This window comes from Metarhizium album (assembly GCF_000804445.1).
Source record: "Metarhizium album ARSEF 1941 chromosome Unknown scaffold_17, whole genome shotgun sequence".
NCBI classification, from domain to species: domain Eukaryota; kingdom Fungi; phylum Ascomycota; class Sordariomycetes; order Hypocreales; family Clavicipitaceae; genus Metarhizium; species Metarhizium album.
The window spans coordinates 143677-168298 of record NW_024467591.1 but is presented as its reverse complement, the minus strand read 5'-3'; the positions used below and the strand labels follow the sequence as shown (position 1 = coordinate 168298).

The window sequence follows — 24622 nt, the reverse complement described above, 5'->3', positions numbered from 1 at the left end:
ATGGCAGGAGGGAGACTGAGCCGCTGAGAGGCACCGCCTCGGCCCTCCAGCATCCTACACCACCCCGGACGCTTGCCCCCGTGCCTTCTTCTGGCCATGTCGTTCAATGTCCCCATTCCCGTTGTGTGTGACTGACTGTTCTTCAACCTTGCACGGGAGCCCTCTCACTTGGTGGACCAAGCACGTCCCCTTTGAGAGCCATCGACGAGGCCCCGTGACGGCCCATACTGCTTCGAGAAATGTTCTTGATCCATGTGTGCTTGATCTAGACCCATTTGCGCAAGTTAGGCTGCCAGCGCTACCTGGGTCAAACTAGTAGTAGTTGGTAGACGGAGCAGCGGTACGTAGTACTAGTTGTTGTTCTTGTACGGAGTAGTACTCCGTACTTGTTCCTTACTCCGCAGGCGCATTCTGTCATGGCAGTAGAAGGCAGAGCAGGAAGTCCAATGATACGTGTGGACACTTCTGATTGAGACACAGCAGGATTCTCCGATACAACAAACAAGATTTTGCATCACTCAGTAATACATGCTGTGGTGGCCAGCACGGGCAACTGGGTCCGCATCCATAATGTCTGGTATGAAGAGAAAACCTTGCCGGGTCAAACAGGGCCAGCTTGGCCAGATGATAATGAAAATTCTCACTCGACAGCCCTGTGGAGTTGTCCTTTCCTGGTGAACCATCCATGTACTCCGTACTGAGCCTAGTGTTGGGGTGCGCCGGAATGCAGGGGATCAGAGCATCTTTTGGCAGTACTCCGTGCTCCTCACCTATGTACGGAGAACATCCTACTTGATCATCTTTGCCTTTTAGACCGGCGACTGGAGACACCACTCGGCTTTGCTCCGTGAAGCCGCTCCGTCTACGTCAACTCTTGAGCATCGCAATCCTGGACACGGCCCTGCTGTCCAGATGGATGCTCAAAGGACTGATAGAGAAGGGACTGTTGTGTCGTCGTACTTTGTACAATGCCGCATTCACTCCAGTATACTCCGTAGACATGCCTCGTTTGCCTTGACAGTTTGCTGCCTTGTTTCGGCCGACAGAACCATGGCGAATGGATGATGCCTCGATAGCTTATGCATGCCTGTCTGTGTGCACATTGTGACTAGTACTCTGTACGGAGTACTGACAGCACTGGAGAGATCGCCACGTTTGATGCATCCAAGTGGCTGGTCCCACAATGCAAGAATCGTAAGAACGCATACAGCGTGTGTGCAACGCAATGCGCAGAGATGAGCTTCTAGTTTATTGTACGTTGAATGCCAGGCTCGCCACCATGGACGTACAGACGATCAGCCGCGGGCCTGTAACTGATTAGAACATGTCCAGTACTAGCGTATCGATCAACATCAAGATCTTGCCCATCACCATCTCCAGCCTCAGATGCCGACCACAGGGCTTGGTGGCTTCCTGGGTTTCTGTCATTACGGAGTACAGGGTGCGCAGTTGCGGAGTAATAATATACTCCCGTCGAGAGCTTCAAATTTGCGCATACGTACGGAGTACGGAGTATCACCTGCGCTCTCCAACAGTAGGGCCCCGGCATGTGCGATGCACGGACACGGGCTCAAAAGAGAGACTTGCATCATGATACATGGTTTGATTGGGAGACTGGAACCGGATCCCGGGAAGCTCGACACAACCCTCTTCGTCACTAGTGGCTCGATGGCTGCAAGCAGCCTCGCTCAAGTTGCCGCCGCCACCAGCCAGTAGAACGAGGTCGAATAAGGCAGAATTCATAATGGTGGGGACTCTTTTCCCCGTCGCTGCCGGACAGTGAGGCGGTTGCGTTGATCATTCACTGAGCAGCATGGGGCTGCAAAGGTCGGACGGAGTGCATTATCATCTGTGACAGAGGCGTCTGCCCCCCGGCCCCACCAATAATTATGTGCCACAAAGTCACCCGTCGAGAAAATTGCATTTTTTCTGTCGTCCAGCTGAAGGGGGCCGCCATACAGGTACGGATGCCACATCGTGGTCACCTCGCAGTCCTGTCGTCTGCTACATCAAAGAGCACGGCGATGTTAACCCGTCATCCATCAAGATGGCCCTGGCGTGGATGGCAATGGAAACCAAATGCCAGGAGCTCGTGCCTGCTTTCTTCCATTCCCCTCCGGCATAAATGGCTGGTAATACTGGTCATTTTTTTCTGCTTTACCTTTGATCGTGCCGAGGACAACATGTCTGTGCCTTGCTCAGTACTGTAAGGAATACGGGAAGGCCGGCACCGACATTGTACACTTAATCTTAGGGGCTGCTGGCCGTCGACCCGGGGAGACGTGTTTCATGATGGAACTGTCAGAGTAACAGTTCAGTCGTTGGTACGGCGGAAGAAGCCTCGCTCGATGAGCGCGGTAAAGTACCAAAACCCTGCATCTCACACACTGCAATAAGCAGCTTTGGGATTGCACTCGTGTCCCCTCGCTTCCAGCCACATGCGGAGTATTCGGCAGGCGATGTGGAAATGGCAACTGGGTCGACGTACCGAGCCCCAGCAGCGGGCAGAGGACACCTTGCTTGCTTGCCTGACACTGCCAGCATGTACTCCGTATTTCTCTCTAATCTGTTATCCGACACACGTATTATTGGCTGCAATGAGTCGTGCGTGTTGGGCGCACCATGTGGTGCGAATGTTGTAGGGTGCCGCAGGTATGCACGTACGATGTATTCTGTACTCGAGCGTCCTCTCGCTTCACGAATCAATCGTCGAGGTCTGTTCTCGGTACGCACAGTATGTACAGAGCGGCGTCGAGTGTGCTTCAAGTTGGCCAGCGGCCCCTTCCCTGGTGGAAACGGGCTGAGACTGGATAGAAATGAGGATTTGACACAAGACTCGTTTGACAGGACGGAGAGCGCACGGGATGTCGAGATTGGGAGAAGCGGTCTGGGTTTACGGCTGTCGTGCCTTCCCAATGGCTCCCGCCATCCACCGCCCACCTGCCGCAAAGGTCAACTGGTGGCAGGTGGGCCCGGACCACTGCAGCCTGCAGCGAGCGCTAAATCACGGGACTCTGCACTAGTCCAAGACTGTACGGAGTAGTAACTACTCGGTTCATGTTCATGGCGCCAGGTCGCCTGCTTCTGCCAGCACGGACAACGGCCATCATTTTCTCCATTGAATCCATCATCAGCCAAACGGGAGCCATTAGCCAATGACTTGTTCGACCGTGAGATCCCCTCTCGAGTTCGACGGTCTAATTGGACATTAGACAGTGACCGTTTAAAGCACAGTCACCAACTGCTAGTACCACCAACTGCTAGTACTACCACCGCTGGCCATCATCCTTGCCGTACGAACCGTACATACGGCCCTTGGCTGGTTCGTGGCAAGCGACGGCAGTACCAGCACGAAGGAGTACGGAGTACTAATCAGCAAAAAGGCCCCAGCTCCAGTTTCGACTCGTACACGCACACGCACAGCGCGCTGCCGCTGCCGCACACCAAGCCTCACTGAGATCCGCCGACGGAGCTCTGGGATGGGATCGACCAATTTCCACTCTGGCTCAGCTGACTGCTGTTCTTGATGCTACTGTATCTTCGTGGGTGCAGATTATGGGCAGAGATTTTCCAGAACGCCATTGTCTTTGGGCGATGCTATTGTTTCTCGGTTCAGAACACACAGACACCGCCACGCGGATAACGAAACAAGAAGAGGTGTTCCTGATCTACGAATCCATGCTTGTGCAAATATTGGTATCGCACACGATTGGCTGCGCCATGTTGTTGCGAGGGGGGTTGAAGTCATCCACTAGCGAGACGTACAAAATACTCGGTAGTAGTCTGCTGCCATGGCTTGGCCGCCACGCGCACAGCATACAGCTCGACCTGCCTTCGCAGAATTGTGCCGAGGTGTTTGATTCGCAGCTACAAATCAAAATTGAAGGCTCCTACTCCGCAGCGAGGATTGCGTGTCGAGGGTCCCTTGTGGCGTATGAGAGTAGGCAGTTGGTTTGGAACACTGGCTGCTGCGCAAACTTGTTTCATATCACATCATTGACGGCGTGGCTTTGGCGCAGTAGTATTTTGGACATGACACGCTCGGGGAATCGTGGCTTTCTGTCATGTTCCCGGCTGGGCGGCACCTCTGCTATTGTCGTCGGACAAGACGTTGCGATTTGCGAGCCATGCCGTTGGTTAGTCGACCAGACCGCCGGGTCGCACGTTTGGCCACCGGCCACCGACCAACGAGTACGGAGTACACACAGCGTACGGAGTACTAAGTCGAGAAAAAAAACATGCCCTAGGGCACACGGCAGCAAAACGGGCGTTGAGCTGAGTCAGGAATATTTTAAAGCGTCAACTCTATGACGCATACACGTTCATCGTCCTGGGAGTCGACAAAACGACTGGCTTTCTGCGCGGAGCACATGTCGCACCGTCTCGTCTTCCGTCGAGGGCGGGCCAGAGACGCGATATTTGCCGGAGGGGTGGCTGGTTCCAATACGGTGGTTAGTTCAAGATCAGTCAATATTTGAGATTTGGCTTCGCCCCCCACCCCCAAAGCACTGCCATGTGCATATTGTACATAATAAATTGCACAACACCTTCCGGGGGGGACGCCATGTCCACCACCAGGCAGCCGGCCAAACCAACCACCATGTTGGTGGTCACCACGCGCACGGCAACGTGGCTTGGACGAAGCGTGCATAGTGCAGCTTTGCCAGTCAGCCTACCAGACCAGTCCCCGAGTCGTCTGTTGGGGGTTAAAATGTCAAACAACTTGTTCCTTGTTCCCAAGAAATAGATCTGGCTGACTTAGTTCCCGTACCCACAAACTCGATCAGCCACACACCAGTTCCTCGTTCTTGGAAAATCTAGACTGGGTTGGTCGCCAGCTTTTCTACGGCAGGAGTCACCAAACGCTGGGCTGGCTCTATTGCCTGTTATTATTCTCGGGCTGTGTGGCATCCACCCGCGGAGCTCGCCTACCGCGTGATTGCTGACGCCTTCTGGCTTGGTCAACCGCAGGACTGGATCAACCCATCAAGGCCCATGTCATGAACCGTCAAAGGACCTGTGTGTCATTGTGTCGGACCATCCAAGAGCTCGCAAGACGGCGCCGTAAAAAAGAAGCCAGTACTTGGAATGGCCAAGGCTCCGGGTATTCTATTCTCAGCCACTTCCAACCTGGACACCGTGATCCAGAGCGTGGGGACCACGTCCCCGGCAGGTGCACCGAGCAGCCGGGTAGGCACCGGCAGGTCTGGTCACGCTGTGGCGCTTTGGTTTCCCTCTGTGAAGGGGCGCAGTTGATTGCGTAGGCCTCATCGGTCATCTTTGAAGTCTTGCAACTATCCGGGACATCGGCCGGTCGGCGGCGGACCAGTGGCCCAATGCCATGACCCACATCGGGACCGGGGCCAGGTCCGTCGGAGCTGTGGCTTCGAGTCCATCTGGTTCTCACACCTACGTAAGGCAGCCATGGGCTTTCGAGATGTAGTGGCAATGGTGATGCCACAGCACTGAAAGGGGGCCCGCTCGCAAATACATGGGTAGTGAGTAATGAAACATTGACTACGGAGTACTCGGGCAGCAAGCCGTGTTGTGGATTCCTGACCATGGCAAAACTGCTAACCTACACACAGTCTTGAAACGAGTCAATCAGAAACTGCCCTCTTGTCCTCATACACAGGTAGAGCAGAAATACTGAAAGAGAGGGAGCCGGCCGTGCCACGAGATTCGCATTGACCTCGATGGGTTGGAAAACAACAGACGTCACCTAGGCAGGACGGAGATTGTCGAGGCGTCATTCAGCCACCTTCGGTCCGTCTCGATAGTGATAATACTAGAACCAACGGGAGTCAACTATCACAAGATGACGCATGCCCACGCGGAAGCCTGAGCCAATTCCGTTCCAAGCACCCTCAGCAAGCGTTCCGCAAGGGAGGCGCGCGTGTCGCAGATAAAACACAACTCACACACTTACATAGCATCTAGGCTACGGAGTACTTGACTGCCTAGACAGAGTCCTTTGTTTTCTGTTACCGCCCAACCTTGGAAGGGCAAGGCGCGGATTCCGGGAACCGAAATACTCCGCCCAAGGTTCAGGTGCCGCCTCGTGCAACATTTTACGTAGAACAGACGAAGCACATGGGGTTGCAGACTTGCAGTCGGACTGACGACGCAAGGAAACACTCGGGCAAGCAAGTTGCCGCGACCCTGTCGGCTGGCTGGTACTCGGCCACCGAGGGCGAAGACAAACCCCCAAGCTAAGATAACTTCAGGGTCTGAGACAATCGCGGCCACGCTCTGCTTCTATGCCAGAACGGAGTACAGTACTCCGTACTACGTAGTAGCTAAGCCGTCGACCTCAGAGGCAGCTCTCAAAGCGCCCTTGCAACGTGCACATGTGGCACACAGGGCGGTTACACCTGTTCACCGGGTCTCGCTTCGTCCACGACAGCCATCTGCGAGGAAAAGACATGAAAGAAAGACAAGCGACGATCAATCAAAACGACGGCGAGTTATGCAAGTTTCGTGTGTTTTGTCTCTCTTTTCCGGCAGTTGCATCAAGATAGTACCCACAAGAATCCGCTTGGAGGTCTGATCATCTCTAGACATTCCCAAGATTGTCACAATGCGAGCGCGCTGCTGACAAGACGACGGCGTCATAAAGGGCCGTCATCAATTCTCGTCGCTGTCCCGTCAGACCTCCCTGCAGCACCCTACATCACTGCCACGGCGCATTCCGTAGTTGCCGCGTGACCAAGGAAAAAGGTTGACCCCAAGACGGTCCGATGGATGTCTCATAAGGGGGGGGGGGAAAGGGGGTGGGGCGTGCAATCTGATAACCCTCAGCTTTCTTTGTTTTCTTTTTATCCCTTTTTTCATCCGCCTTCCTCCGCCCTGTCCACCGGATGATGAGCCTGCACAGAATATCATTCGGCGTCCGTTGGTGGACTTGGGACTCGGGGACCTTGAATATTGACCGAGGCCTGGCGGTCGGGGCTCAGGCCGGTCAACGTTTGGCATTTGGTGGAGAGCAAAATCGTCAATGCGCAGTCCAACTCAAATTTCGAGGACGCCCGGCAGTTGAGACGGGTTCGTGGGCCGTGGCGCAGCAGCAGCAACTGCTTTTGGCGTGGACAGACCGCACGTCAACGCGGCAGTGGCTTGCTGCACCATATTTCTGGTTGATCATATAATCATGGTTTCAACACTCTCACGGGCAACCATGGTTGACCTTGTTGGCAAGCTGGCTCGTATCATTTCTCCATGCGCTGGAGCATTCGGGGGGGCCTCATGAACTTGACGCCGGACACGGACATGTGGACAACTTGTGACCCCCTTCTGCACGTCGTACACAGTGGGATGGGCAGGATCAAAATCAAGCAACGGAGCTCGGGCATGACCACGGAGTACTAATATCGAAACAGCGTCACTGTCCCCCAGACACACTAGTGAGTGACTGGGTAAGAGATTCCGAGCGCCTCATTTTCACCACCATGCCGCGGACAGGCCCACAACAGCACCAGCACCTCACCCTTACTACTACATACCCAACAACTACGGGGTCAGGTCAAAGTGTAACGATGGTGTTGGGACGTCCATATGTACGGCATGCCATGACTACTACGTACTCCGTATTACGACCAGGACCGAGCCGCATGCCCTCTGCAAAGATTGGCACTCCAACGCCCCTTGCATGAAGCGCCGCTGCCTGTCTGGAGTCTCAATCTCGTGCGTGCGGAGAATAATGTACTCCGTACGCATGTTATTATTACAGAGAGTCAGGAGTGGACGGGAGTGAGCAACTTGCCCATCGCCCATACGCCGCGGATTTTTTTTATTCTTTTATTTTAAAAAAGATAATACACACCAGGACTGTTTCTCTTCACACGTGTCGGGATCCGTGGTTCGTTTACTCCAACATTGTGTGCCGACGCACGCATCCCTTGCATCGGTCCACCAGTTGGAAACGCCATGCCCGGTCGCAGGACAGGCAGGGAGGGGACAGGCCAGACGGTCAAGTTGCCGGTCGACGGTATTGCTCGAAGCGCCCTGTGAGCAGAGGTGGAAGCGCCGCGAGAAACGCCTGAGCGGCACCCTCGGTATGGGGTCACGTCCGGCCGTTGGAGTCGATGTTGTCCGTCTCGTTCACGCTGCTTGGCGAGTACATCATAATTACTCCGTATGACGAACGGGGACGCGTTGAGAGCACGCACGCACCCAGAAAGCCCTCACATGCCTGCCTACCAAGGTCCAAGGAACTCGGTACATTTGATAAACAGAGGCTGCCATTGGCGCACACGGGATCAGAGGGACGACAGGCATGCCAGCCAACCCTGCAGAGGAAAGAGTCCAGCGCAGAATCGGCGTCCTCCGTACGCGAAGATTGCATCGAGCACAAGGCCTTGGTCCGGTATTCTCCGTACACGATACAAACGTCATCCAGGGCGGCAAAGGGCACAGCAAAAACACCGTCTGTCTTGGACAAGCCTCCCGGTAACTACCAAGAATAGCCAAGACAGTGTCTTCCGCCGCTTGATTTGTATGGGAATGGAAAGAAAAGGGGGGAGACGACGCTGCGCCACTCGACAAGATGCCAACCAACTGCTCCAGGGCTCCAGACGTTTCGTGATGTGCCAGGATGCCCGGATAGGCAGATTGCCAAATAAGGGAGCAACTTACGGAGTAGCATTAAGTATTGGACAGAGCAGAAGTGAGCACGTACGGGAGTACGGAGTACGGAGTAGTACCGCATACATGGCGACATGGACACCAACAAACTTGCCGTCGTCATGCGGCCAAGTCGGCGACCCGTCGTCGTTGCCGGTGAATGGTGAAGGGCTCACTCCGAACACAGGGGCCTTGTGGTGTTGCATGGTCTTTTCCAATCTCAATCTCACTGCTCCGTCACGACTCACCACGTAGTTATGTACTCTGTATTTCTTCTTTCTCTACGGAGCGCGGAGCGGCAAGGCAGGCGATAGCCGGCAACTTACATTGGCTGTCGGGCCCACGAACATCAAACTCGAGCCACTTGACGCTCCGTGCGATGTGCCAACGAACCATTCGAGGGGTAGAGCTTATGGCCCACGACACCACTCGGCTGTCAGATGTGATTCCTTTCCTTGTTGAGGGGGGGGGGAGGGGGAAACAGGTCTAACAGGCGGGCTGGCGGGAGCTCAACTCAACCGAAACCCGCGTACGGAATACGTCTTGTCAAGTTTAAAGGATGGACCTTGAATCCTGATCAAGCGCGTCCTACTTCCCACTCCCTACTCGGCACGTACTTCCATGCGCATTGAGACCAGCCCCCAAATACGGACCACCAATGTCCGGGCCTCGTCGCAGAAGGTCTTGTGGTCTTGGCTGGGCCTGTCACTCGGCCAAGGTGATGCGATCGACGGGAGCCATGACATCAACGCGGCATCCAGGCAGGGCAGGGCAGGGCAGGGGCAGGCTGTGCGTTGTTTTTTATTATTTTTTTTTTCCAACGTCTTCTTCTCATTCCCTTGCCTTTGCGACAAACAGTTCTGGTCACGTTGGCCATTCTTGGCCACGGCAGCAGCGACAAGTCGCAAGACAAGACAAGACGCGACGAACCAACGCTGCTGCATCCATGTCGCCGCTCGATCCCTCGTGCATCGAACCGAAGGCGATTCGATCGGGGAAAGGGTCTAAGAGGGGACACACTACAAGATGCAACCCCGTCGGTCCCGGACCGCCGCCTCAAGCTCGACGGCCCCTTGTGCGCCACGCAGACCTGGGCTGAGGCTGCTGCTGCCGCTGCCGACGCCGATGCCGATGCCGATGCCGATGCCGTTCTGCTCAGGCGTCGTCGCCGTCCTCTGGTCCGCCGGCGGAACTTTTCCCTGGACCTTTTTGTTTCTGCCTTGGCTCCCTCGCCTCGCCGTGGCGATCAACAACACCGTGTGTCATATCTGTACAACACATGCGTCGTTTCGTGTCGACCCGAGCGCCCGGCCACGCGACCCTGCGACATGCCAGCGTCTGCCGTCCGCCTCCGTCTCCCCGACCTCATCGCCATCGCCCGTCAGTCCTGCGCGCCAAACCACCACAGCCATCACCCATCAATCAATCAACCAACCAGCCAACCAGCCAACCAACCAACACGGCGCCAGAAAAGCAGGCCCCCATTCCCGCCCGCGCCGCCCGCTGAAAGCACTCGCTCAGCCTCGCCCAGCCCCCAGACACACACACGCACACTCGCTCATCGTCGCCCACCGTGCGGCACCCCTTGCATCCGCCCAGACTCAGATTCATGCCCGCCCTAAAGAACGCGATCTCGGCCTCCGCGTGACCGACAACCCTTGCCCTGGCGGCCGCAGGCAAGGATCGCCGCATCTCTGATCTCGGGGTGTGCTCACTCTGTAACCGTCAGCAGTCAGCATTGACTCGTGCAGAGACAGACGCAAAACGCACTCGACATCCGGTGAGCGGCACACGTACGCGTATAGGGTAGAGCGCCTGCCCCTCGAGTGCCCGCATCCCCCGGCCTCGTCATCGCGAGGTCACTGCGAGTCTTGAAACAGCTTCCAGGGGAGACGAACAGGAACAGCCCACCTCCCCCCCCCCGGTCTCCGTCTCGGGACCGTCTCGGGATTCTCGCGACGAGAGAAGAGTAGGCCGTACGGTGCCCTGGCCCTGGCCCTCACTCCGGGCCACGTACGCATACGCATACGCATACAGGGTAGCGGCATATCCCTGGACCCTGCGCGTGACACGGCCTCACACCAGCGAGATCATCTGCATGCGTGCAGGCAGTGCCGTGCCACCCAGAAAAAGAAATAATAATAATAAAATGGTAAAATGATAAAATGACCTCATCATCGGCTTTACATGTGTACTATTAATTTCTCGTTGGAAAAAAAAAATCACCAAAATGCCGCTACTCCGCAATCTGCCAGCTCCCGTGCACTCGCGCCCGCGGGCAGAACCTCATCCCGGCTCCTCCCATTGAAGCTTGGGGGCGCGGCCGGGGAGGGCCCTCGCCCAGGTGGCCGCCTGCCCATGCCGTGCGACACGAGTCTTCATCTCGTCCGGCGTGCAACCACCTGTTCGCCTGTTCCGGCCGTGGCTGCGTCTTGCGTCTTGCGTCTTGCGCCTTCGAACTTGGCCATGTACTCCTACTCCTACTCCGTACGCAGCACGTCGTGACGGTCAACAGAGTCCTCTCACCTCCCTCACCTCCTCGCCGTCGCCCGCCGTCGCCGACAGCGTACAGTGCAACGTCCATGCTCTCTGGCTGCTCCCGGGCGAGCGAGCAGGCAGGCAAGCTGGCGCTTCCTCACTCACTCACTCACTCACTCACCCGCCCACCCCCGGTCGGTATGCGCCTCCTGTGACTGCGAAGCCACTCTTTAATTTACATCCCTGCATCACCACACCGAAACGCCTGCCATGCCATGTTGAACCTTCCCCCCTCCTCCGCCGGGGTGACAAGTCAAGAACCCTACCGCCTTCCGTTGCTTGCCGCCGTCTTGAAACCGAAAAAGGGATGCTTCAGCGCCTCGCTCGGCGTGATCCTCTTGTCCGGGTTCAGCGCGAGGCACTGCTCCAACAGGTCGATGAAATGATTGAGATGCCTGGCCTCCGTGTCGCTCATCCCTGTCGATGCAGCGTTGAGCCGTGTGCGCAAATCGCGCGTCGGCTTCACCACTGCCAATGTCCTGACGGCCGTCTGCGAAACGCACATGTCAGCACTGCCGTCAGCAATATTTGCAAGACAAAGCAAGTCGGTCCCGGTCCCATCTGGCCCAACAAAGGAGATCTCCTCCCTCCTCCTCTCCTCTCCTCCCCCCGAGGCTCAAGGGTCGCGCGGTACATCTCCGCCGTGGCCAACCGTCTTGTGCCGGGCCTGGGGGCCTGGGCCTGCAGCCCAATATGCGACCGTGAGGCTGGCGCTTTCTTTACCCGCCCGGCTAGCTAGCTGGCCGTCACCTTATGCCCCCCCTTGGCGCAGATGAATGCAAAATCTAGCATCGCCAGACACCCTTTGAGCATGCCCGCGGCGCAGTGCATCGAGACAGCATCACGGCGCTTAGACAAGGCGACTTTGTTGCCAACCACGCAGTCTCCACAAGATGGAGGGACGCACCCGAAAAAATTAAAAAATTAAAAAAAGTAAGGGGGACAAGAATCAAAGGACCATGATATTGTAAACGTGCAAGTGAATCTGTTGCCCAACCCCCCCAACTACACGACGGGAAAAAAAACCGAGTTGCCACACGACAAGAGAAAGAAAAAAAAATTAAAAATTCAAGACGCACCTTTCCCAAGACCTTGTCACGCTCGACACTCACAAACTGACCCTGTTCGTCAAAGTGTGCCGCCGAAAGCTGTCCCCGACGAAACAACTTCGGCGTGAAGCGGCCGCGTATCTCCATGATTGCCTTGAGCATCTGGTTGTTGCTGTCGCCAGTGAAGAGAATCTTGCCGGTATACAGCTCATACAGGGTACACCCGATAGACCACATGTCGACTCCGTAATCGTACGGCATGCCCAGGATGATCTCTGGCGCCCGATAAAATCGACTGACCAGGTACGGCGTGAGTTGGTTGTGCGCCGTCGCGGCATCCGACCGATCAATCGCCGTGCCCAGGTCGCAAATCTTGAGGACGTTGCGCTGTTCGTTGACCAGAATGTTGTCCGGCTTGAGGTCGGCATGGATGATGCTGCACTTTCGCATATGCGCCAGCGCAACAAATATCTGATGGGCGTAAGTCCTCGTCGCCCCCAGGTTGATGCCGACGTTGTTGCCAAACTTGCGTAGGACCTCGCGTAGATTCATGCTTAGATTCTCAAACGCCATGCACAAGTGGCCGCGGTAGTCAAAGTGTCGCTCGAACTTGACAATGTGCTTGCGCTTCTCCGGGTCTGCGTCGTTGAGTTTCTGCAGAATGGCAATCTCGGTGTATCCGCCCTTTCGCAGCGCGTCATTGTTTCTCATCATCTTGATGGCCACTACCTGCTTGGTCGTCACGTCGACCGCGCGAGCGACCCCGGAAAACATGCCTCTGCCGAGCGTTGCCTGCACTTGGTATCGACCGTCGAGGATTTCACCGATTCTGATCTTGTAATAGCCGTCTTTGTCGTCGCCCTCCAGAATGCCCCCCTTGTCGTCGGCTTGCTGCGGTGCTTGGGCCGGACCGTCCGCACCACCCGTGGCGGCGGCAGCTTTGGTATTCTTGCTGGCATAGTTGTCAACGTCAACATCGTCAGCAAACATGTCAAACTCCCCGTCGTCGGCTACTTCTGCTGCGCTGGCGGCGTCATTTTTGGTGTTGTCATCGTTCGTTTCAATGGCTTCGGCTACGCTCTCACCGTGTATGACTGCATGACCATGTCTGAGCTCGTCTCGCCGTTCATCTTCCTTCATGTCAGCCGTCGGGTCATAATCAGCAGCCGAAGGTCCATCCTGGTCATCGGCTCCGGCATTGCTGTGAGTGTTCATGAGTTCCTTGTCGTTGAGCAGGTTGATGCCGCCGGGTGACGGTTCGGGCGAACGAGGGGATGCAAAGTCTGGCCAAGTTAGTCATTGTCAGCGAGAGAAAGGCATTCTATTCCATTCTGGTTGGGCACGTACCGGATCGGGGAGTGCGAGGAGTTTCACCCCCAAACGACGATATCTGCGGCGTGTCCTGCTGTGTGGACGCAGGGGAGGCCCCTTGAGCGTTCTTCTCTGCAGCAGCACCGACGGCATGAAGGAGAAGGGGCGTGGCCGAGCTAGACTTTGCCAGCAGCTCTTCTCGACGCCGGCGGCGACGCTCGATTTCAGCGTCCTCGTTTATCGGCTCGGGCTCTTCGTAGTCGTCGGGTTCTGTGAACGTGCTGCTGGGTTTGAGAATTCCCTTTGGTGGTTTCGCAGGCTGTTGGACGGCATCGTCATGGGCAGGGGCGCATTCCGTTACCGCAGAACGTTGAGGCGGCTCTCTGTCAACTCGACAACGTCGGTCATCGTCGTAGTGCAAAGTCTTGGTCGAGTCACGATCGTAATTCTGGCCTTCTTGTGCAAATCTTCTGTTATCCGACCTACCAAATCGTTGTGGCGCACGGGGCGATCGACTTCGAGGCCGGCCCGCTCTGTCGGGATACCGGGCACGATCAGGATGCCGGTCGCGGTCCATGTCGCCATCATAGCGCCGGTCGTAGTTGCTTGATGTTGCACTCGGTCGATCTAGATCGTCGTAAGAGATGCGCGATCTGCGATAATCACCTCTGATGGAATCATCGAAACGAGCGCGGACACGCCTGGAGTCTGGGTCACGTCCTCGGGTGTACTGCTTCCCATCGTCGCGAACGCGCTTGTATCCGCGAGGCGAGCGGCTTCGGCGGCAGGAGCCGCTGTATCTTGAAGTACAGTCGCGATCCGGACACGAATGTCCACTTCGGGGTCTGTCTTGGCGGTCAATACCGTTTCCTGAATGGTGTGCAAGTGAAGTTGCCTTCAAATCCCCATGTCCCTCCTCAATGATTTCTCCCTCATCGGAGCTGGATGCCATTGTATGTATACGTGCTGGATCCTCGCAAGGACCTTGATAATGAGCAAAATGAACAGTGTCAGCAAATGCGATCAGGAATGGCCAACGCGTAGACAGGAGAAAGAGTCCAACCAGATCAGCGTTGACTCGTGCCAGGCTCAGGTCATTTGGATGTTGTTTTTTTGGACCACGAGAGCGAGGGGCTAACAGGACAAGAGAAGCATTCACGAGGCGCGAGACGTAGTCTCGGACTTTGCAAAGAGATGAAACGGATGGTGAGAGAATAAACGGAGACAATGCAGAGTGGTAGCAAGGCGAGTTTATAGACTGATTGATTTGCCATCGAAACTTGACGTAGTTGCTGTGGGAGGGTGGAGAATTTTGAAGAGACCGTGATGCGCTTACATAATCGTCAATCCCCCATTTGGATACAAGACCAGTCACTCGCCTTATAGTTCAACTTTTGAGGATGCTATTGTATGACAGCCATGAAAAATTCCCTTGCCAAGTACTCTTACGACCATCTGTGTTCACAGATATCAAATTGCAGCCAAGATATACTATTTCACTCGGTCAATATGTCCTCGTCCCCATACCCAAGGATGCTGAGTGTGCGAGCGCCTCGGAGCAAACCCCAGCGAATGTATACTTGATGGCCCATTCAATATTTCCTTTACGACCATCACTGCGGGGTTGAAAGCGCCTGAATCAGTCGACTTGACACACGTATCTCAAACCTCTAGTTGGTGGACGCTCCACTGCCATTCCAAGGTGGCCGTTGGTGGCTGGTATGAGGCCTGTACAACATTGATCCGCATAATGCCATACTCGAAAAGCAGTGACCATGAACGAAGAAGACTACGTCCCACTTGTCTTCCACCCGAGATGTATCCGGCTTTTCACGAATCACCACGGCCCAATAGCCGCTGGCGGTAGTCCGGAACCTATGCGATTACGTTGCTGACTACCTGGTGCAAATGTCTGTGCTTAATGTCAAGCGAATTCGCAGGGCGGAAATCAACATGGAAAGGCCTTCTTCGTACACGATCTTCTACCTCCCATGCCCTTGTTGAGAAAAAGTCCATCCGATCGTCGTCCTGTTTCTTGCTCGAGGCATTCCTCCCAGCTTGCTGTCAGTGTTTCTGTCTACGTTGTTTCATGTCCTCTACATCGAACTCGAAGCTGATTCTTTGACCCATTTTCATTGCGCAAGCGGAAAAATTTATTCTCGAAAAGCTCGTATTAAACTGCACATGATGCCGAGGGGTTAGACAGCCATCACACCTCGTCGACCGATCAGAAGAGCAGGCTGAAACTGCGAGACGTAGCTCGGAAGCGAAACACTGCGGTCACTGCGGCATGAATTCTTTCTTCTGATAAGATTCAACAACTGTGTGTTCTTGCGAGCGACCGCTTTCCTTTCCCTTCACCTTCTTGTTGAGCCGTTCAGCAACGCCTTGGGGACTTTTGTGTGCCAAAACACCGGGAGGAGCGGCGAGCCCGTGACCGTGGAAAAATGGCTGCTCAGAATGGGATATCCTGGACAACCATGCCGGTCCCGAAGCCGACGAAGCCGCTTATTTCTTGCCGCTCTTCTTGATGCCCTGGGTTCCGGTATTGAGAGGCCCTTTGCCACCGGCCTTTGCCTTCAATGCTTCCAACTCCTTCTGGTCTACTCGGGACGTTAGCACAGCTTGATTCGTGTCGGCGGGTATGTCCCGGGGGCGAGAACGTCGCCCTGTACGTCACCAACTTTGCTTCTGTTTCTGGAGGAAAGCCATGTCGTCTTCGTCTAGTTCCTTTTGGGCCTTCTTCGGGGCCTTGTCGGGCTTCTTCTTGCCACCTGTCAGAACCGACGTGTTAGTCCTTGTTGGAGTGGGTAGTGATGGCAGCGACAAATGTGCGCCAGAGGACAAAAACTGGAGCGACGGCAGTACGCACCCTCTCTGCCCTGGCCACCCATGGCGAATGAGTGTTTCGAGTATTCGCAAGGAAAAAGAGGCTACGATCCTTGCACAGTGGTGACTGCGCTCTCAGTACGGCTGCTGGTTGTATGATGGTTGCGCAGGAAAATGGGATGGAAGAAAATATCGCGGCTCTGTCGCGGGATCGAAAGGACGAGGCGGGACACGGAGTCGAGATTCTCCACCGGAGGGGGGGGATTCTGTTTTGGGCTTAGCTCACCAACACTTCAGTTAACTGAATACCTGGGCAAGGAACGGAGTAAAGTATTGACCCAGGCATTTCTATACCCGGGTGCACAAGTAACCAACTACCACACAGACGCTAGCGGGCAAAAGGTTCAACAGCCACGACGAGCCTTTATGCCGAAGCGACTTCCAACTCTCGAGTGAAAACACCGCCCCGACGCAAACACAGATGACTGTGCTGCCATCGTCACAACTTACAAGGTAAGTAGTTTCCACCTTGACAATCAACGCGCAACTCTCGCCTCGGCAGCAACCGTCGACACCAGCACCACGAGCATGACTGTGGAGAAAGAGCGCCTAGGCCCCCCCGGCCAACCGCACGGTTCAACATGATGCCGTCTTCCACGTGCTAGTCTCAACAATTTCGGCACCATCACCGCAACGCACCACCTTGGGCCAGGAACCCGTTCATCCCCCCCCGTGTTGCCTCAGTCTCATACATTCCAGCGCAAGCCTCGTCAGGAGAGCTGGCCGTGACACGCTGCAATGTCCAACCTCCGTCAACGCCGGCCCTCAACCACAGAGTCCCTCATCACAGCCCTACAGGCCCTCGAGAAGAAAGCTGGATCCAAACTCCTCCTCCTGTGGGATGATCTGCCCCCCTGGCGCCGTGACAACGCCTTCATCCGCTCAGGTTACCGCCAGACTTGCGCCTCCTACGCCCGCTCCTTTCAGTCCCTGTTCTACCTGCACAATGAGTCCGTCAACATCTGGACTCATCTGCTCGGCGCGTTGGCGGCCATCACCGCCTCCGCCTACGTATACTACGTCGTCCATCCGCGCTACGAAGAGGCAACCTCCTCGGATGTTCTTGTCTTCTCGTGTTTCTTCGGCGGAGCCATCCTGTGTCTGGGCATGAGCGCCACGTTTCACGCGCTTTTGGATCACAGTGAGGATGTGGCCAAATGGGGGAATAAGCTGGATTACACGGGCATCGTCGCCTTGATTGTGGGGAGCTATGTGCCGGCCTTGTATTACGGGTTTTTTTGTAACCCCGCTCTGATGTCGGCGTATTTGTATCTCGTGAGTTTTTCCCCCTTCCTATTCAATCTGTCGTGATGCAGACTGACCAGAGGCAAGATTTGTATATTGGGCATCGCATGCGCAATAGTATCCTGGGTAGAGCGTTTTCGCACTCCCAAATGGCGAACATACCGAGCATCCCTGTTTATCGGCCTGGGGCTTTCGGGTGTCATTCCTGTTATCCACGGGGTGTCGGTATACGGATACGCAGAACTGGAGGAGCGCATGAGTATCAGCTGGATTGTTGCTCAGGGTGCCATGTATATTTTCGGCGCCGTTTTATACGCTGTGAGTCAATTCTCCACCGCATCATGATGATGTGCGCCATTCTGACCTGGTGGCAAAAGGTCCGTTGGCCGGAGAGGAGCTTCCCTGGATCGTTTGATATCTGGGGTAGCTCGCATCAGATATTTCACGTCTTCGTCCTCTTGGCTGCCGCTACGCACTTTTACGGCATGGCCAAGGCGTTTGATGCCCACCACCGCAATGGACCACCTTGTGTTTTGGACTAGACGTCGATGCCGACAAGGAAAAAAGCGCCTCGTCTCAGCCGGCATTATCCAACCCGAGATCCAATACCCTGACCAATCCCGACGCCATGGCCGCAGCAGCCCAGCATCCAAACCCTTCGTTTGGATTCCACTCCACGACCGTAAGCCTCGACAAAGGCTCATACACAATGCCTCTCGATGGATCCATCAACCCGCCGGCCTCATCATCCTCGATCCCCTCGCCCGCATCCAGTTCAGCCTTTTTCGGCCGCCTGGCCTTTTTGCCCTGCTGCGCCTTCACCTCGCCCTTGGGACTCCTCCCCTTTTCAATGGCGAATCCGTGAACGATGCGACATGCACCCCGTGCAGGAGCGGCCGAGTCGGCAGGGAATAGTTCCTTGGGCCGGTGTTCGTGTTGAAACAGGCGAAGCCGATTTGTAAGCTCTCTCCGACTAGTGAATAGCTCGACTTGCGGATTTAGGCACCACAGTGATCCGTCACTCGTGCCAATCAGCAGAAAAGGATGCGTTTTGCCAGAAGCGAGACAGGAGTTGTAGCCTTCGCCAATGTATACCCTCCGCACAATAGGAAAGAACCGCTGATGCAGGAACCCGACCATGGTGTTGAGCGCGTTGGCGGAAGGGTACACGGAGAAGAAACCCTGGATGTGGCTGCTATAGGCAAGCATGTTGGGCTGCCAGCTTACCGCATTGGTCTGCACTTCTGTCGTCTCGTATGTCGGACAGGTCAGATCGACCAATTTCGTCGTGCCGCCTACGGGCGTAGATGCCACGAGGAACGGATGAGAAGGGGACCCTGTAGCAATGTCGACGACTAGGCTGTGATGCACGGCGTGCCTTGAGAGCAGACAGCTTGGGTACAGGGACCACAGAGCGATGGAGCCGTCCGAGTACCCAACAACAAGTCTGTTAAAGGTCGCCCATGCGAAGGCTGTAGCTTTGATGGAGTATTCATCTTTCAGTGTGAATGATGCAAGAGGATGTTCGACCTTGTCTGTAACCATCATTAGCATAGAAACGTTGGAGTGTCGTAGACGGACGCACCAAACGAGCCGGTTTTATCATCCACCTCGATCACATGGACGCCTCCATCGCCACATAATATCGCAAGGTGATTGCACGCAGGACTCCATCGCACTCTTCTCGCGCGCCCATAGTCAAGACACACTGTTCTGCGCAGAGACGGCACATGCGCCGATGGCCTGCGCACGCCATCTGTGTCGTCGCCTCGAAACCCCCACAGCTGCACGGTGCCGTATTTCTGAAAATCAGGCCGCTGATGCTCCGCCTCGTAATCGTAGTCCTCCTGATCCGAGTGCGGTATGACCGCCAAAGCCAGCACCTGCTCGCCCTCCCGTCGCGGCGCCCAATCCATGCCCGTGACGATGCCGCCAACGTCCAACACCCAGCCCGTAGGGATCTTGCCCTCGTTGTCATCGGCATCATACGGGATCCAGCCCTGCGACAGCGCATACGAATCGCCGGCCTCAATGCTGATTTCCCTCTGCACCTCATACGGCCCCATGATCAATCTCAACTCCCTCGTCGGCATCGCATACAGCGCCGCCTCGTCACCACCCAGCTCCCTGTACTGCGTCGTCTGAACGCCGCCGTCATTCGCAAGTCGCGCGCTCCACTGCTCGGCATAATGCGCCTCCTTCTCCCTGTACCCCTCCGCCGCCCACGGGGCTACGTTCGAAATGCCATGCTCGGCTCCGACATGCCGCGGCGGCAGCACCGTCCACGAGATCCAGCGGTCCAGCAGCCGCTGCGCAAGGTGAATGCTTGCCGTCCGCGGCCCGTACCACGTGCTCACCAAGGTCTGTCCGCGCATGCTCCTGTCAAATGGCCCCGTGTAACCCTTGAGGTGAGTATCTGTGGTGACGGACTCGAGGTCCAGGTATCCTGCACCAGAGACGTGCTTCTTGGTCTTTTTCACGCGCCGGCGGGGGGGCGCAGCGGCGACGGGAGGCAGCATTCCTGATTCGGAAGCCTCACTTCCGGCCGCATCTTCCTCTTCTGCTTCTTCTTCTCCCTCCGAGGGCATGTCGTCATCCACGGCGGCGGGCGACTCATTCAACGCTGATGCGTCAAAGTTTTCATCAGCATCGTCTGTGGCGCGGCGCCGGCGAGAGGGCTTAGCTGGGGGGTTGGGGGCGACATTTTGCTCGGTTTCCGAGGAGGAGCTTTCGAAGTCGTATTTCTGGACGGCGTAGCTCTTTGTGCGATTGGATCTGCGGGTTCTCATTGCGCATTGTGGTGAGGGTGGGGTTGGCGGCGAGTAACGCTGAGGTGTGAGTGATGAATCGACGATGATGAGTCGGACTGGAGCAAGTCAAGGCTGTCCTGAAAATGTGAAGCGGCAAGAAGAGCAGGATTGCCGCTTTGGGTTGGTGGGTTGGTGGTGGAGCTGAGCTGAGCTGAGCTGCGCTGCGCACATGGCAGGAGCTGCGCTGCGCTTGCCCTGCCGTTGGGTGGGGTCCAGTGGCATTTCGCGCTTTGCCAGACGTGTAAAATTCGAAAGACTTCCTCTGCAGCCACAACTGCTCAATGTCTTCAACCTCTTTGGCACAAAATCCCTCGAGCTGGTCGACATTCTTGCCGGTAGTGGCTACAGAAATTCCCTGATTCAAGCACCAATTCTCTGCGACATCACCGTCCTCGACGCCATACGTATCCGCCAACTCTCCGTCCTCATGTTGCTCGCACGCATGGTACTCGACTTGATTCACCGCTGGCCGAATGGTCGCGACTCCCGGAATGCTGTAGCTGCAGCTTGGTAAAGTTGGAAACGCCGATTGACTTTACGTGACAGCTTCTTTGGGCTGTCTCCATCTCATCAACTCTTTCTGCAGCTCACTGTCGTTCTTTGCACAGCGTGGGCTGTGACTCAAGATGGTCCATTTCGCCCAGAGAATTGTTGAATGAGAGTTCGTCAAAGGATGATGAGCCCGTTGGTGCCGACAAGGTCACGGCGCGGGGCCGGCAGCAACTTTGGCGTCCCTCTGCTACCCTGTACTGCGGTCAGCTGCGCTCTTGTGAATAGGTGCAAGTCTGTCCTGCTACTTGCGTTCAACGGTGTCGAGGTGGCGAAATCCAGGTTCAGAGCGCCGATGACGAGTTGTGTGCTGTCAAGAGCGGGGATACCAAAGACTCGTCTGCATTTTGGACACGTGCATGGTTCCGACGCCGTATGCGATCTGTTTCGTGTTAGAGAAACCGCTTAGGTATCACGGACTGCACGTACAGCAGGCATTTTCCAGCCATCATCAAGGTAATCATCTTGGATGCCGCCATGATATCAGCTTGACCCCAGCGTTGGCAAGAAGGATAATTGGCGAACAACTAGGATTTCAAGTTTGTCAGACTGGACGAAATGTCAACCCAGCCGAGTCCTCCCACCATACACCAAACATAGGGGCAAAACCGGGCTATAAGTTGACCTAGAGACACCGAGACATGGGGTGGACAACTGAGCCATACACACTCGGTGAATCTTATTATACGCCACCTTGTCAACTTCTATCCATATTTTATAGATCCCAGATGGATAAGATGATCAGATAAAAAGAAAAAGAAAGCTGCACACTTCACCCATCTTCAAAACCACGGACGACCACGGACGATGTGTTCTCCGCCATTCACAGCGGCCAGCCCGGAAAGCCCGGAAACACGAAAAGCGGCTCTGACCATCGGAAGCCTTCATGCCTTGTCTCTCTTCTCCCCGCCGCTCAGGGTATTGGCATGTCGACAAAGGCACGCCACTGCCACTCAGCGACAGCCTCGTGGCTTGCTCTTGTGTGCTCGAACACGGTCTGGTCCGGGCAATCTCCATACCGACGCAGAACATGCTTCACCACTGTCGTCATAGTTTGCCCGCGATTTGTCGGACGGCCAATCCCCCTTCTCGGTCGGCTCGGGTGGCCGTGCGACGTTGCACTTTTCGGTTCCCAGTACGCTGCAACAAGTTGGGATGAATAGGCGCACTAGTTGTTTATTGTCTTGCATTCAGATACGTCCGCGCGATGTAGAATGGGTGCAGCTTCTCCTATTGTTCATCAGTGCGACACCACGCCATCGCCATTGCACGTCCCCAGACGTGGTTTGTGCTTGAGTACCGGCTGCGTGGCACCACGAGGATCTCACGCCCAATGTGGAAGAGAGGGAACTTGGCTTTCCATCTGGCAGAACATAGTCAACATTCAAGCCTTGCGTTGGTCTTCTCTCCTCCAATCAGTATGTGTTCCACGAAAAAGCAGCTGCGTCAATGGCAACTTGGACACGGGGGATCTGGCGGTCGTGTGCGCTCACTCGGTCGGCCGGACCAGAAATCCAAACTTCACCCCCCCAGAAAGATGCAGACAAACCTGAAGCCCAAATCCGTAGGTGCCTATTAGTATATTCAACACCCGGCCCCGGACGCCTCTTGTCCCAGGCGTGTTCTAGTAGCTGGAAATCGACAGACTCTGAGCTTACGAGCCCACGGCAGTTACAAAAGAACCTGACCCGTCTTGGGCTACCTTCGAAGACCCGTTTTCACTCACTGGTGGCAGTAGCTTTGTCGTTGAGAGAACTGGCTGGACATGGCCCAGGGCCCTCGTTCCAAGAGGTTTCCGGATTTCCCGCCCAAGGGATTCAAAGGTCGGACGCTGCGTCCCGGGGATGCGGGCTACACAGAGGCACGCCAGATACCCAATGCACGGTACGGCAACGAGCCGGCTCTGATCGCACAATGTCTGGATGCCCATGATGTCGTGGCGGCAGTCGAGTACTGTGACGCGCACAGCGAGCCGATTGCCATACGTAGCGGCGGGCACGCCATCGACGGGCACGCAATGCCGCAAGATGCCTTTGTCATCGACACGACGCTCATGAAGAAGATCGAGGTAGAGCCTTCGACAGGCATCACCACCGTCGACGCCGGCGTGCTCCTGGGCGAGATGGACGCGGCAACCCAGAAACACGGCTACGTGGTGCCGTCGGGCACCGTCTCGGCGACGGGAGCCGCAGGGCTGACGCTGGGCGGCGGCATGGGATATCTGACGCGACGCTTCGGCATGACGGTCGACAGCCTGCTCTCGGTCCGGGTGGTGACAGTCAAGGGCGATGAGCTGGTGGCTTCGAGGGAGCAAAACGCCGAGCTGTTCTGGGGGCTCTGCGGCGCCGGCCACAACCTCGCCATCGCCACGTCCTTTACCTACCAGGCGCACAAGATGGGGCCCGACGTCATCAGCGGCCTCATCATCTACCGCATCGACGAGGCCGCGGGCGTGCTCTCGCAGCTGGACGCCATCATGCGCCGGGCGCCGCGCGAGCTGACGATATATCCCGTCACGCTGCCCGCGCCGCCGCTCCCCGGGCTGCCCGAACAAATGCTGGGCGTGCCCGTGCTGGTGCTCATCATCGTCTACACCGGCCCGCCGGCTGCGTACCACGAGGCCATGGCGGGCGTGCGCGCCCTTGCCGCCCAGCCGCTGGCCGACATGGTCAAGCCTTCGAGCTGGCTCGAGACGAACTCGATCCTAGACGTGCTCGCGCCGCCGGGCCGCCGGCAGCACACCCGCGGCGGCTACCTGTCGGCCATCACTCCCGAGGTGGCGTCCGCGATCGTGCGACGCGTCATGAAGGCCCCGGCCCCGACGAGCCCCGGCCCCAGCGTCGCCATTGCCTTTCCGTGCCTCGGCGGCGCAATCTTCGACTTTGCCGAGGACTCAACCGCCTACTCGCGCCAGGGCGCCAACTGGATGTGGGAGGTGCTGGCCATGTGGGACACGCCCGACAAGGACGCCGAGTTCGAGCGCTGGGTCGACGCCGTCATGACGGCCCTGACGCCCTTCTCCCTGTCCAACGGCTACGTCAACCTGTCCGTCGACCGCGGCCCCGAGTGGCTGCGCAACCTGTACGGCTCGCCCGACAAGTGGGCGCGCATCTGTGCCCTCAAGACCAAGTTCGACCCGCACAACCGGCTGCGGCACAACAAGAACATCGCCAGGGCCCGCGAGTCCTTGGCCGCCAAGTCCTGGCCGTGGCCGTGGCCGTGGACGCCGACCCGGGCGCCGACCCGGGCCCAGACCCGGACCCGCCTCCGCACCCGGACCCGGGCCGCCTCGTGGCTGCTCAACATCGGCTGCGCGCTGTCTCTGCTTGCACTGTGCAGAGTCGGCCTCTACCTCCGCCCAAACTGGGGGCTGCCCTTGTATCTCCTGAAGCGACTTGGCTTTGGCGGTCGCGCCGGGGGTGCGGCGATGTAATGACCGGCGCGGCCCTTTGTACCACCACCGTCGTTTTGACGATTCCAGACTGTAATTGACCCCAAGTACTACCTTTTCTAATGACAAATGAGATTCCGTGCCAGAAACAGCCGAGACAAGAAAACAAGACGGATCATCGCGCCGAAAAGGGGGCGCCCCCAGTTCGAGAGGTTGCC

The 24622-nt window shown here is 56.4% G+C and overlaps 5 protein-coding genes across 5 annotated transcripts; 2 read left to right on the top strand and 3 right to left on the bottom strand.

Moving 5' to 3' along the window:
* Positions 1–11422: 11422 nt before the first annotated feature.
* Positions 11423–14472, bottom strand: MAM_05973 (serine/threonine-protein kinase prp4; the record flags this gene model as incomplete). The annotated part of the gene is made up of 3 exons (XM_040824771.1): positions 11423–11650; positions 12240–13492; positions 13557–14472. 3 exons carry the CDS (start codon positions 14470–14472, stop codon positions 11423–11425), a joined length of 2397 nt encoding a protein of 798 aa, XP_040677191.1.
* Positions 14473–16028: 1556 nt separating this feature from the next.
* MAM_05972 (Translation machinery associated TMA7) lies at positions 16029–16414 on the bottom strand (the record flags this gene model as incomplete). The annotated part of the gene is made up of 3 exons (XM_040824770.1): positions 16029–16123; positions 16205–16294; positions 16393–16414. 3 exons carry the CDS (start codon positions 16412–16414, stop codon positions 16029–16031), a joined length of 207 nt encoding a protein of 68 aa, XP_040677190.1.
* A 733-nt stretch (positions 16415–17147) lies between these two features.
* Positions 17148–18196, top strand: MAM_05971 (Hly-III-related protein; the record flags this gene model as incomplete). Its single annotated transcript, XM_040824769.1, has 3 exons — positions 17148–17684; positions 17742–17972; positions 18032–18196. 3 exons carry the CDS (start codon positions 17148–17150, stop codon positions 18194–18196), a joined length of 933 nt encoding a protein of 310 aa, XP_040677189.1.
* Positions 18197–18230: 34 nt separating this feature from the next.
* Positions 18231–20443, bottom strand: MAM_05970 (WD40 repeat-like-containing domain protein; the record flags this gene model as incomplete). Its single annotated transcript, XM_040824768.1, has 2 exons — positions 18231–19189; positions 19240–20443. 2 exons carry the CDS (start codon positions 20441–20443, stop codon positions 18231–18233), a joined length of 2163 nt encoding a protein of 720 aa, XP_040677188.1.
* Positions 20444–22778: 2335 nt separating this feature from the next.
* Positions 22779–24446, top strand: MAM_05969 (FAD linked oxidase-like protein; the record flags this gene model as incomplete). The annotated part of the gene is made up of 1 exon (XM_040824767.1): positions 22779–24446. The coding sequence occupies one exon, from the start codon at positions 22779–22781 to the stop codon at positions 24444–24446; it is 1668 nt and encodes a 555-aa protein (XP_040677187.1).
* Between the last annotated feature and the right edge of the window lie 176 nt (positions 24447–24622).